Source organism: Loxodonta africana, chromosome 3 (assembly GCF_030014295.1).
Source record: "Loxodonta africana isolate mLoxAfr1 chromosome 3, mLoxAfr1.hap2, whole genome shotgun sequence".
Classification (NCBI taxonomy): Eukaryota; Metazoa; Chordata; class Mammalia; order Proboscidea; family Elephantidae; genus Loxodonta; species Loxodonta africana.
This window is the reverse complement of record NC_087344.1, coordinates 80,084,198-80,097,860: the sequence shown is the minus strand read 5'-3', so window position 1 is coordinate 80,097,860 and position 13,663 is coordinate 80,084,198. Positions and strand designations below refer to the sequence as shown.

Here is a 13,663-nt window from a genome sequence, read left to right as displayed (position 1 = left end):
AATAACATGAGCCTCATATGTGTAAAAATATGGTACCCAATAAGCCCTCCCCAGCTAACCTATCTAAAATTTCACTCTTTCCCCAATAGTTCCTCATTTCATGCTTCATTTTTTCTCATTAGCATCTATCACTATCTAATACATTATATATTGTTACATACTTTATCTTTTTTTCTTGTTTTCCTCCACTAGAATGAACACACCACGAGGGCAGGGTTTTGTGTGTGTGTCTATTCTGTGCCTCGCACACCAGGACCGGTTGCTATAGTTGACTCTGACTCATGGCAACCCCATGCGTGTCAGAGTAGAACTGTGCTCCATAGGGTTTTCAATGCCTGATTTTCAGAAGTAGATCTTTAGGTCTTTCTTCCAAGGTGCCTCAGGATGGACTTAAACCTTCAACCTTTTGGTTAGCAGCAGAGCACATTAACTGTTTGTGCCACCCCGAGTAGGTGCTTAATAAACTTCCATGGAGTAAACAAATGAATTAGTTTGATTCTCATAAAGACTGTAAGTTGAGCAAGCTGAGCATCATCTCCATTTTACAGAAGAGAAAACTCAGACTCTGTGAGGTAATAAATTAAGAGCCATATTCAAATCCAGATCTCCTGATTTAATGACCTTTATACTTTCTACCCTGCTAGCAATACCCTTATACTTGGCCTGCAGGGCTCCTTCCTTGGACCCCATATTTTAGAGTGCCCCACTGTGGTCATCCTCTAGCTGTAACATTTCCATGAGATGGAATGTCCAGGCCACTCAAGTTTGCATCACCTCTTCTAGATCATGCTCCAGGTACCTGGGACTCTGGAATTCCCCCCGCCACATGGTCCTGAGGTCTGATGACAAGACCTGCATTCTGTCTTTGGCCTTTGACCTGGGCCTGAGGAATGGCCAGAGGTGGTTTTTTATAGAAGGTATGGGTAGAGCCTGAACATGCAGGCTTCCTGTTTGAGCCCCATAGTGGTATGGAATGGGGTCAGGAGCAGAATAAAAGGGATGCAGACCAGAAAAGTATGAGTATATGGATATGAAATAAAACAGGTAATTAAAATTTAAAAACTTAATAGGTACATTAAACAGTAACAGCTGAGAAAAGAATCAATGAACTAAAAGGTAAGCCTAAAGAAACTATCTATAATGCAATATACGGAGACTAAACCCCAAAACCAAACCCAGTGCCGTCGAGTTGATTCCAACTCATAGCGACCCTACAGGACAGAGTAGAACTGCCCCACAGAGTTTTCAAGGAGCGCCTGGTGGATTCGAACTGGCGACCCTTTGGCTCGCAGCCATAGCACTTAACCATTACACCACCAGGGTTTCCATACGGAGACTAGGAAATGAAAAATAAAAATGTGAGTTAACAGACATGGAGGATGGCATTGAGATGGTCTAGAGCTCCAGAAGGAGTTAGTAGAAAGAATGAAAAAGATACTATATTCAAAGTGACAACTGATAAAAATTTTCTAGAATCATTCAAAGATACCTATTCTCAGATTCAAGAATCCCAAAGGATCACTGGCAGGATAAAAAAAGAAAAGATACATACATAATAAAGATAGAGACAGAGAAGATCTTAAAAGTACTCAGAAAAAAACAAAACCAAAAGATCAACAAAAAGAAGACTGTGATGGTTCATTTCTTAAGACACCAACAAAGCAGAGACCAAATAACAATGGAACAAGATTCATAACGTGCTGACAAAAATTCTATCCTCAGCAAAGCTATCTTTCAAGAAAGCGGATGAAATATAATCATTTTCAGACGAAAACTGAGAGTTTATCACCAATGGATTATCACTAAATGAAATGATAAAGGCTGTACTTCAGGCAGGAGGAAATGATCCCATCTGGAGCGGATTGTGATTTTTAAAACTGAGTGGTGGGCAAAGAGATTGGTAAGTATTTGGGCAAACATAAACAAATGTTACCTGTATAAAACAATGATTGGTTTAATATTAAAAATTCATATGATTATATATAAAATACAAAAAATGTATGCAAGAAAATTCAGTATCTGGTAATGTACTATTTCCTACCTTGGGTGATGAACACTTACATCTTCATTTTATTATACTTCTTAAAATATTATGTATACACAGTGAACACTCTTTCGTTGGCATATTTCACAATAATTTGTTTTTAATGCGACAAAGAGGGGAGAAAGAGATAGGTGATTAAGTTGTGGAAATCATGAATATCATCAATAGGACCTGGACCAGTGTGAACAAAAACAAATGTTGTAAAGTTATACAAATGGTTTCTGGTGACTTTGGATAAAATTTCCAGTGTCTTTCATAATGCATGGATTCAAAAGAAGCTGTATCTCAAACAATTTAGAGAAATGAAGGTGGTGTACCCTGGGAAACAGTGTTGTTGTGTGCCATCCAGTTGATTCCAACTCATAGTGACCCTATAGGACAGAGCAGAACTGCCCTATAGGGGTTCCTAGGCTGAAATTTTTACAGAAGCAGACTGCCAGATCTTCTCTCCCGCAGTAGACAACTCAAAACGTGGCTCTGATGATGACAAAGATTTGAAGATGCATAAAAAGAGGTTCTTTAAAATAACTTTTTCATGAAACTAAAGTAAAAAAAGTACTTTAACATTATTTTATACATGATCTTAACTACATATGTGTGATTAGAGCCCTAGTGGCCCAATGACTAAGCACCTAGGTCGGTGGTTTGAACTCATCAGCCACTCCCCAGGAGAAAGATGTGGCCATCAGTCTGCTTTAGTAAAGATTACAGTCTTGGAAACCTTAAGGGGCAGTTCTTTGTCCTATAGGGTCGCTATGAGCCGGAATCGACTAGACATACAGGTTATGTGTGATTAACCTATACAATAGACATTTCTTCTATATTCCTGAAAAAAAAACTCCAATTAGCCAAAAAACGTTCTTTTCAAATCTTTGCGTTGCGCTTATGGAGTTATATTCAGCACATAAAGTTAATTTATGTGTCAAAATGTAAAAGGGTTTACCTGGAATGAATTTTTGCCATTTCTGATCCAAATTGTACTTCACACAGTGATTTCCTGAGGGGAATATAATAGTCTGTTCATCAAAGTAGACGATATTGTTGGCTACGTTGGCTCGAAGACCAAAAACATGAAGCGCCTGAGCTACCACGGCGGACATGGTCAGCGACAAGCTGCTGCTGAAGACCGAAAGCCGCTTGAGAGCCCCATCCCGTCCCGCCCACGGCCCCGCCCCCAGGACCCACCCACCCACCCACGGCCCCGCCCCCGTCCCTGGGGTCCTCCTTCGCTTTCCCCCCAACGCCGCGTGACTCCTCCCCTTTCCATTGCTCTCTCGAGGCTTCCAGCTCCTCCGGACGACCTCAGACTCCCTTCCCACCTTTCGCTTCTATTTTCTGGGTCCCCAGACCACGCATGTACTACCTCTACAGATCCGAAGCAACTCGGACACTTCCAAACGCCGGAGTAGTTTCTATAGCAACGACAAACCGGAAGTGTCGGCTTGCGGCCGGAAGCGGAAGTCCTCATCAAAAAGTTTAGCTGGAGCCGCGAGTGGCTGGTGCTGATGCGTTTGAAGTCCACGTGGAGCCACCGAGTGAAAGTGGGGACTGAAAGGAGGCAGCAGGGGCGATAGCCACTTTTTTCCAGCCAAGCGGGCCTCAGGGTACACCACTTCTTCCGGTAGGTGTTTGGGCGTGCGTGCTGCGAGATGGACACTCCCCCGGTGTCGGGTTCGGATTCGGATTCTGATGACGACTCCCTTATCACAGACAGAGAGGTAGGTGTCAGCCAAGCTCGCGGGGCTGGGCACGAGATAGCGGCTCTTACTTCACTGGTCCCGACTGCCAATTGTGTTCCACAGTTGCAGGATGCGTTTTCCCGAGGGCTCCTGAAACCAGGCCTCAATGTCGTGCTAGAGGGGCCGAAGAAGGCCGCTAACGACGTGGTGAGCTGGGTCGCTGGATCGAGGGGTACCCCGAGATGGAATGTGCACGAGGCACGGCTGTAGGTGGGAGACTGAGTTCTTGCTCCACGGAAAGAACGTGCACTGCACATTGCCACGGGGGTAAATGACATGCAGGTAGTGAGGGGTTAGCGTTTTGTCCGTCGGCCTAGCCTTTGGGCTTGGGCTTTTGAGAGACAATCTCAGGGTACCCTTCTTTTGAGCCCAGCGTCTGGATTTCCTAGACTGGCCTGAAGCAGTGTTTGGCCGAATTCAAACGGGATCTGGAATGGGTTGAAAGGCTCGATGTGACCCTGGGTCCGGTGCCAGAAGTTAGTGGACCTCAGTCAAGTCTTCAGAAGAAGGATCAGAAAGCTGTTGACCCAGAAGATGACTTCCAGCGGGAGATGAGCTTGTATGTTTGTTTTCCAATGTGGGAAAAGTTGGGGGGGGCGGGGTGTCCCCGTGTCAGAGATTGGGGGAGAAGTAGTGAGCTAAAATTTCTTTGTGCATTCAGCTTTTGTAACAAAAAATTGCTTATGAAAGGTTCTTATGTAGATGTTAGTGACTATATAAAAATTTATAATCGACATTGGTTTCGAGTGACCATTCTCTTGAATTGCTAATTTATTTTTTAGCAACACGCTGCCTTTTAAAAAAATGGTGTGCAGCTAAATTTCTCCAAGATCCCAAATTTATGAGGTTTTATTAGTTTCTATTTGTCCTTGCTGGCGAGGTCAGATATTGAGAGTCCTGTGATCTTGGATTATGAGAGGTGGTGAGAAGAAGTATAAGGCGTCTCCCTCAGCTCATTTCACACTTTGTCTTACATTCTCAGCTACCGCCAGGCCCAGGCTGCAGTGCTTGCAGTGTTACCCCGCCTGCATCAGCTTAAAGTCCCTACCAAGCGGCCCACCGATTATTTTGCAGAAATGGCCAAGTCAGATCAGCAGATGCAGAAGGTAAAAAAAAAAAAAGGAAAATTTTCTCTGGAAAGCCAAGGGCTTCGTACTTCGTGTATTTAGCTGCCTTTATATCCTATTATAGGAGCTCTGGTGGTGCAGTGGCTGTAAACTGGAAGGTTGGCAGTTTGAACCCACCAGCTGCTCCATGGGAGAAAGATGTGGCAGTCTGCTTCTGTAAAGATTTACAGCCTTGGAAACCCTGTAGGGCAGTTCTCCTCTGTCCTGTAGGCTCACTATGAGTCGGAATCGACTTGACGGGTTTATAATGTTTAAAGATGATAGCTATAAGCCCAATAATGGGGAATTGGTTTTTAGGGGACAATTACTATCTCTTCTGGAGATTGTCTGCTTTAGACTCATGCCATCACCACCAATTAGCGGAATGTAGGGATGATTTTTTCCCTAATTTAAGCAATTAAGGGGGGAGTACACTAAGAAATGTGATTTCCTGAGGTAAAGCCAGCCTTTTGTATTCCATAGTCAGCATGGTCATGGCATGGTGTGTAGAAAGGATAACTGTTCTTGGCCTTCTGTTGCCAGTGAGCAGTGCTATAACTTGAAGACAGGTTACTTCTCTCTGGGCCTCAGTTAACTCTTCTGTAAAATGAGGGTTAATCTCTAAAAGTCTGGTTATCTCAGACATAATATAATTTAAAGTTAAGTAGAATTTGTTACTAATTTAACTTTGGGAGGAAGAAAATTGCCGACCTTTAATTGGAGATCTGTTTAACTAGCCCCCTTGGGTCTCAAGCTGGTTTTTAGGGAGCACTTGTCTTGGTGGTACCCAGGAAAGCTAATCTAGAGATGAACCGAGACACATTTCTGTACATGCACACTGACAACTAACTTCTCATCATTTAACTGAAACGTGTGTGTTTGTGGGAAGAAGCCATGTACCTGACATCTGTTTGCGTTTTCACTGTGTGTGGTATATGGGAGAAGGAAACTGTGAGACTGCACACTGGTTTAACTTCAGTCTGTGGACAGTGGGCATGAGGAGAAGTAGGTCTTTCTAGGACCTCAAGGTGGCAGTTTTGTGTAATAGAACTAATAACAGTCTGGGAGTAGGAAGGTTGCTTTCAAGTTCTGGCTCTACCACAGAAATTTTTAGTACCTGGGACAGAGTGCTTTTGTGACACTTTGGGCCTTGTCATCCTCATATATAAAATATGAGGTTAGAATAGATGACTTACAAAGTTTCTTTGACCTCTACTGTTTCTGGAGCTGGGAATATTTGTTCCTTGCTCTGGTTTCCCTAAGTAGCAGCTATCTCAGATTCACACAAGATAAGCTGACAGCATTCTACGTTTTAGATTCGACTGAAGCTGCAGACTAAACAGGCTGCCATGGAGAAGTCTGAAAAGGCTAAGCAACTGAGAGCACTTAGGAAATATGGAAAGAAGGTAAGGAGGAAAGTATGCAGGGAACAGGAGGAGGTGGGGTGTGTTTGTCAGATCAGATTGCCATGGTCTGATTTGGTTCCATGCCCTATGTGTTTTAGATCATGTATTTATCATCTCACAGTGAAGTGTGTGTGCTGGTACCCAGGAGCACAATCTTACTTTGACCCCACTGGGTTACCAGGAGCAGTGTGGAACTGCCTTCGAGTCATTTACCTCCCTGGGCCTTAGTTTTCACATCTTTAAATAAAATTGGATCTAGATCAGTGGTTACCTCACAGCAAAATCATCTGGGGAAGTTTTTCAAAAGAGATTTCTAGACTCCAGAATCTCTGGGGACCGGTATGTTTTCCTCCTTCCCCCCAAAAGTTTCCCAGGTGACTGATATGCATCCGGTTTGGGAATCACCAGTCTAGGTGATTGTGACATCCTTCTAAGGCAACATATTAATGGAGGGTCATCCAATCTGAGAAGGGAAATGTGGCACCTGTATGTGAACCATGAAAGTCTGAATTCTAGTGTAAAACCAGATGAGGCATGCTGTAAAACTTTCTTGGTTTGCCTTTTTTATGTCACGGACCACCTCAGAAAGAGGATGACAGGAATTAAAGCCAGGGTTACGGTTAGAAATGCATATGACCAGAATCAGCATGGATGTTAAGGCTTTGCCAACATTTGGGCATGAACGTTTACGGAGCTCTTGTCCACTGTGGAGTCATTTCACTGATAGATCCCCAGCAGAGTAAGAGTCGGTTAGTGTCCTGTCCTCTGCAAAATGTCCACAGCAGATTTTTTGTTTCTCTGACCGGGGGTGGGTCTCACAAGGTAGCTGAGATCACCTCAGAGATACAGGCACAATTTAACATAACCTAATTTAGCAAACAAATTATGAGTAATGTCATGAAGAGTGGGAATTCCAGAACACTTGATTGTGCTCATGTGGAACCTGTACATGGATCAAGAGGCAGTTGTTCGAACAAAACAAGGTGATACTGCATGGTTTAAAATTGCAAAAGATGTGCGGCAGGGTTGTATCCTTTCACCTTACGTATTCAGCCTGTATGGTGAACAAATAATCTGAGAAGCTGGATGATAGGAAGAAGAACATGGCATCAGGATTGGAAGAAGATACATTAACAATCTGCAATATGCAGATGACACAACCTTGGTTGCTGAAAATGAAGAAAGCTTGAAGCGCTTACTGATGAAAGTCAAAGACTATAGCTTTTGGTAGTCTTTTACCTTAATGTAAAGAAAATGAAAATCCTCACGGTAGACTGATAAACAGCATAAATGGAGAAAAGATGGAAGTTGTCAATGATTTTATTCTGCTTGGATCAACAATCAGTGTCTATGGAAGCAGCAATCAAGAAATAAACGTGTTGCATTGGGCCAACCTGCTGCAAAAGACCTCTTTTAAAGTTTTAGAAAGCAAAGATGTCACTTTGATGATTAAGGTATGCTAGAACCAAGCCATAGTGTTTTCAGTCACCTCATATGCATGTGAAAGCTGGACAATGAAAAAAGAAAGAAGAAGAACTGACACATTTGAATTGTGGTGTTGCAAAGAACATTGAATATACCGTGATCTGCCAGAAGGATGAACAAATCAGAAATAAAACCAGAATGCCCTTTAGAAGGATGGTAAAACATTATCTTGCTTACTTTGGACACGTCATTGGGGAAATCAATCACTAGACAGGGACATCATGTTTGGTAAAGTAGAAACCCTCAACAGGATGGATTTACACAGTAACCACAACAGTGGACTTAAACATACCGACTGAAGACGGCACAGGATTAGGCAGCATTTCATTCTGTTATACATAAAGTTGCCATGAGGCAGAGCTCACTTAACAGAAACTAACAACAACTAGTTTAGAAAAAACAAAGCAAGACTCACTGTGGCGTATTAGTTCACTATTTCTAATTTGAGGAAACCTTAGAGCAGTGGTTCTCGAATAATGTCCGGAGACATTTTTGGGTGTTACAACTGTGGGGAGGATGCTACTGTCATCTAGGGGATCGAGGTCAGGGATGCTGCTAAACATCCTACAGTGCACAGAACAGCCCTCACAACAAAGAATTAGCCTGTCCGAAATGTTAGTAACGCTGAAAAATTTTTTTTTCCTTTATGCTTTTTTGGGAAGTTCATTTAATTTTTCTCTCTTCTGTTAGTATTTTCATTGTTAGGAAAGTGGAGAGGGTATTTAATCTGCTGAAATTAATAGGGAAAATTGGACATCAACCTAAACATGATTTGCTACACTTCAGTTGGTGCCAATTGAGTAATGGGATAAATATGCAGGCTCTAGAGTCAGACTCCCTGGGCATGAATCTCAGCCCTGCACTTGCTTGCTGTGTGACTTGGGCTAACTACTTAACCTCTCTGTGCTTTAGTTTAGGGGATAATAAGTATTTTCATTTCACTAGGCTGTTATGAAGATAAACTGAGAGTATACTTGGAGTCCTTAGCATAGTTTTTGGGGTATAGTAAATGTTAATTAGTTATTAATCATGGTGTTACTATTGAGAGAATGTAGACACTTCTAACTGTGGTTTGAAGTGTGTGTAACTGTCTTGCGTCCATATCACAGGTACAAACAGAAGTTCTTCAGAAGAGGCAGCGGGAGAAAACACACATGATGAATGCCATTAAGAAATACCAGAAAGGTCAGTATGTCCGAGTTACAGGGGTAACTTAGAGTTAATTCTAACGCATTATGCTTTGGATCTATCAGACTTAAGATTTGGGAATGGTGTGGGGAGCAAGGTGTGCCTCTCAAAATCAGTTTAGTAATACCTTATTTTGAGGTTTAAACTTTTTTCTTAAAATGTGGTGGTATAGATCGAATTACTTCTTCATTCACAGGCTTCTCTGACAAACTGGATTTCCTTGAGGGAGATCAGAAACCTGTTGAACGCAGCACGAAGGAAAAAGCTAAAGGGCAGCAGATGAAGAAAGGGTGAGAAGGTTTTTGGTTTTGTTTTTGCTTTGTGTTGTGGGGAAACCCTGGTGGCATAGTAGTTAAGTGCTACAGCTGCTAACCAAAGGGTCGGCAGTTCAAATCCACCAGGTGCTCCTTGGAAACTCTACGGGGCAGTTCTACTCTGTCTTATAGGGTCGTTGTGAGTCGGAATCAACTTGACGGCACTGGGTTTTTTGGTTTGTGTTGTGGTATGTAATGGGCTGGTGTTCATGAACAAAGAGCAGTCTCAGAGTCAAGGCCAGGACTTACAGTGCTATGGAGTCAGCCCCTTTAGTTATATCAATCTTTGAAGATTAAAATAAGGTAACTTGGCATCTGGTACATTTTAAGTGAATGCTTAATAATTGGTTCCCCATCACATAGTGTCACACTTGGCCTAGAGTTGAAATCCTGACTCTGGCACATGTTAGAAAGGTAGTTTGAGCAAGCAAGTTACTTCTCTAAATGTTCTTTTTTTTATAGATTAAAATGAGAGAACAGTATGTGCTTTATAATATTTTAAAGATTAAAAGTGATATTGTTGGATATTACTCATTTTTGTCCGCCTTTATATACTCCTAGATACCAGGCCTGGGGGAAATGATAATGTCCATGTAATATAGTAAGTGGTACCATAAAGGCATTTAGAGAGTAGGTGAAAACACAGCAGTCCCTGGGTCGTGCAGATGGTTAACGCGCTTGGCCATTAACCCAAAGGTTGGAGTTTTGAGTTCATGCAGAGATGCCTTAGAAAAAAGGCCCGATAATCTACTTCTAAAAAATCAGCCATTGAAATCCAATGGAGCACAGTTCTACGCTGATACAAATGGGGTCACCATGAATTGGAGTTGGCTTGATGGCAACTGGTTTTTTTGTTATGGAAGCACCTAGAAGAAATACCTGACAGTCTGGGGATCAGGATTTGGGGATGGCTTCCTGGAACAGGGATTCCACCTGAGCTGAGTCTGAAAGATGAATAAGAATTAACCAGAAGAATAGGAGAGAAGCAAATTTTGGGAAGAAGGAAGAACATGAATGAGCAAAGGCACAGAGATGTGAAATAGCAGATGTGTGTGAGAAACAGCAAATATTTGGTGTCACTGGGAATACATGAGGCAAGCAGTGATAAGTTGTGGCCGGAGAGGGGGACCTGAGTCGAGTCAAAGGCAATGTTCGCTTGCCCTGTTGAGGAGTTTGGACTTAATCCTGACGGCTTTTACTGAAAATAATGAGCAAGTCATGTTCACATTCTAAGATGATTATGCTGCTACTTGTATAAATGATGGATTGGAGGAAGGCAGGGAAAGATTAAGGGACTATTAGGAAAGTGCAGGTGAGCAGTGATAATAACCTGCTATTAGTAGTGAGGAGGGAGAAGAGAAAATGGACTGAAGAAATATTCAAGAGGTTAGATTAGGAGGGTTCAGTAGTTGAATTGAGTATAGAGAGTGAAAGAAGCAAGAAGCAAGACTCAAGGCTGACTCCCAGGTTTCTGGCGTAGGTGGCTGGGTGGTAGATGGTGGTGCTACCAGCCTCAAGTTAGGGGATATATACAGAAGATGAAATCAGTCTAGGAAGGGGGTGGCATGTCAGTTTTGGATCTAAGGAGTTTACATTTAAGTGTTAACTGCATGTATTTATTCTTCAGAGGAATAGAAACAACTAAGGGTGATACAGGAAGATTTTGTTAAAAATAGAAGCCACATAAATATGTGGATCCTTTCCTGCTTGCTTTATTCAGTTTCCTGCTCTGGTGGTTAAAACCACAGATAGATGAGCTTGCTTAGGGAGTTTGTAGAATAAGAACATAGGGCCAAGGATGGTACTCTGGGCAACACGAGTGCTAAAGGGGCTTTGCTTGCAGAAAGGTAACTGAGGATATTCTTGGTCCATAAGGTTCATTACAATCTGTGGGACTGTGGGTAAGCTTTAGGGTCACTTTTTTCCAGGCCCAATGCCAAACGACGCTATAAAAACCAGAAGTTTGGTTATGGTGGGAAGAAGAAAGGCTCCAAGTGGAACACCCGCGAGAGCTATGATGATGTATCCAGCTTCCGGGCCAAGACAGCCCATGGCAAGGGTCCCAAGAGGCCTGGAAAGAAAGGATCAAATGTAAGTGAGCCAGGGGCCCTAGGTAAGGGGCATGGATCCACCTCCTCTCCCACCCCACACCTACCCTTTCTCTTTCTCACCATGTACATTCTGAGCCAGGGGCCAAAAGCCAAGCTGCTATATGACCAGATGTGGTGTTTCTCTTTCTGCAGAAGAGACCTGGGAAACGAACTAGAGAGAAAATGAAGAACAGAACACGTTAAACAGCATCTTTGTTTACAAAGAACCAAGAAAAAAGGGGATGAAGACTTGGGATTTCACAATACCATTGGATCTCTTCTGTTGGTTTCTTTTAGTAAAAAAATTCTTTAAATAAACTAAAGAAAAAATTTTCAAAGAAATGCCTACCCTTGGTTAAAAACTCAATTAGGACTAAAAGATTTAGAAGTTACCTTTACATACTAAATATTATTGCTGTTTATTGATGATAATTTAGACTTTGCCTTCCTTTTACGATAGATGAGAAGATCCTTACTTCTTCCCCATCTTTCCAAATAGTTATATTATGATTTTAGGTAAATCAGTAACCAGCGTTTATATCATTATGACTGTTTAAAAAAATTTTTTTTTTTTTTGACTGTTTAAGTACCACTTATTATTGAGTTAGGTCCCTGGGAGGTACAAATGGTTTGCACTCGGCTATTACCCATAAGGTTGGCTGTTTAAACCCATCTGGTGGCACCATGGAAGAAAGGCCTGGTGATCTGCTTCCGTAAAGATTACAGCCAAGAAAATTCTATGGAGCTCAGTTCTACTCTGTAACACACAATCACCATGAGTCAGAACAGACTCAGCAGCAACAAGTTTGGTTTTTTCTGGCTTATTGTAGAGCTAGCTGTACTGTGATACAGCTTTTGGTTTTTCTTTGAACTGATAACCACCTTGTATTTTTTTACTTGCCTAAGTTTCTTTTTAAATTCTCGTTGTCTTCCAGATGCATCATCATTTTACCCACCTTGTAATCTGCTTGCTACAAACCTAGCTCTGTCAACCCTGTCTCTTTTCTAGACCTAGGTTGAATTCACTTATTTTCTGGATCCCGTAGTTTTCTGTCTTAGCTTATGCCTTCTTTTGCTAGCAACATTTTCCAGTATCTTGCTAAGAGAACATAGCAGGTAAATTTTTTATCTCTTCACATTTCTGAAATTGCTTTTTTTCTGCTCTCATGAGAAGTGCAGTTGCAGGGCACAATGACGGCTTTCAGAGCTAATGATCTTGTGATGGAAATGAATCATGGACCTAATCTGTTCTACAGTTTATACTAGATCATAAAATTAGACTCACCTCTGTGTATATCTGAGCCATTCTTTATGCTCTCCTTCCGAAAATGTAAGTATTTATGATGCTGAATTCAAGTGTAACTGTAATAGGTAAATTTTCCAAATTAAAGACTGAATGCAAAACAGAATCTTCCAGAATTTTTTGGTACAAGTCTAAATGGAAGTCATTGAACCTCAAATACATATATGTGAATTAATGTAGTCAATTCAGAAAGGATGTTTAGGCATTATATTCAATGATACTTATCATATTGCTTATTGAATTGACTCCAGCGTTAGAGACGTATGCTCAGGGACGGATTACCTAATAAGAAGCATGTGCTTAGGGCGTCAACAAAACAAGGGCACCAGTTGCCCAAAGCAAAGACCCATAGATGCCAAGCAGACGGACACAAGGAAAAATGAGTGCTGCAGTGGAAGGGAACTGGAAGGGCACTAAAGGAAACTGATACCAGCTCCAGTGAGTGAGAATGTGCCGGCCAGAAATAAAGTTCACTCAGGGTCATGAGGGCGCCCACATGCAAGGTTGTTTAAGCTATGAGGCCTCTACCACCTCAACACCTTTGTTGACATCTCGGCAGGTGTCTTGGGAGTATAGTATTTCTTTCGAATAAAGAGGTGAGGGTGGGCTGTCGAGTCTTAACTCTTGGTACATTCACTCAATATGCAACTGGATTCAACACGAGTGGTTACGGGATAAGGATGGATTATGTTAATAGATAACAGGTCTGATATCTGATCCATTTTGAAAGAGCCGTGTTATACATCTGCATCTGCTGATACAACAACCCAGCCCGGTGATGCAAACGTAAGAGCACGCTCTTGTGCAAGCCCTGTTAAGTAACCAAAGGGACCCTCAGTCCCACATGATGCACAAAAGTGAGGGAACTTGAATGAGTGAACCATCGCAGTGAATTCAAGTTACTTTTTAACTGCATATCATTACACATGGAGTTACGTCCTAAGTTTTATAGACAATAATATTTACAACTTTAAAACATGTATGGCAT

General features: G+C 41.9%; 2 protein-coding genes across 2 annotated transcripts in view; one reads left to right on the top strand and one right to left on the bottom strand.

Moving 5' to 3' along the window:
- CFAP57 (cilia and flagella associated protein 57) overlaps window positions 1-3,183 on the bottom strand; it is a 115,245-nt gene extending 112,062 nt beyond the window's left edge. The window contains 1 exon segment of the mRNA XM_023554611.2: window positions 2,988-3,183. Coding sequence (XP_023410379.2) covers window positions 2,988-3,144 — 157 coding nt within the window. The 5' untranslated portion in view covers window positions 3,145-3,183.
- A 322-nt stretch (window positions 3,184-3,505) lies between these two features.
- Window positions 3,506-12,781, top strand: EBNA1BP2 (EBNA1 binding protein 2). The gene is made up of 9 exons (XM_010595281.3): window positions 3,506-3,762; window positions 3,847-3,930; window positions 4,173-4,342; window positions 4,766-4,889; window positions 6,206-6,295; window positions 8,890-8,965; window positions 9,165-9,258; window positions 11,211-11,373; window positions 11,526-12,781. The coding sequence occupies exons 1-9, from the start codon at window positions 3,694-3,696 to the stop codon at window positions 11,574-11,576; spliced, it is 921 nt and encodes a 306-aa protein (XP_010593583.1). The 5' UTR covers window positions 3,506-3,693; the 3' UTR covers window positions 11,577-12,781.
- Window positions 12,782-13,663: the final 882 nt, after the last annotated feature.

Excerpts from the sequence above, each read along its gene's own strand:
- EBNA1BP2 (XM_010595281.3), top strand. The coding sequence starts at position 3,694 with ATGGACACTCCCCCGGTGTCGGGTTCGGATTCGGATTCTGATGACGAC. Across the intron at positions 4,343-4,765 it reads TTCCAGCGGGAGATGAGCTT|CTACCGCCAGGCCCAGGCTG; the intron begins GTATGTTTGTTT and ends TTACATTCTCAG. Across the intron at positions 9,259-11,210 it reads GGGCAGCAGATGAAGAAAGG|GCCCAATGCCAAACGACGCT; the intron begins GTGAGAAGGTTT and ends ACTTTTTTCCAG.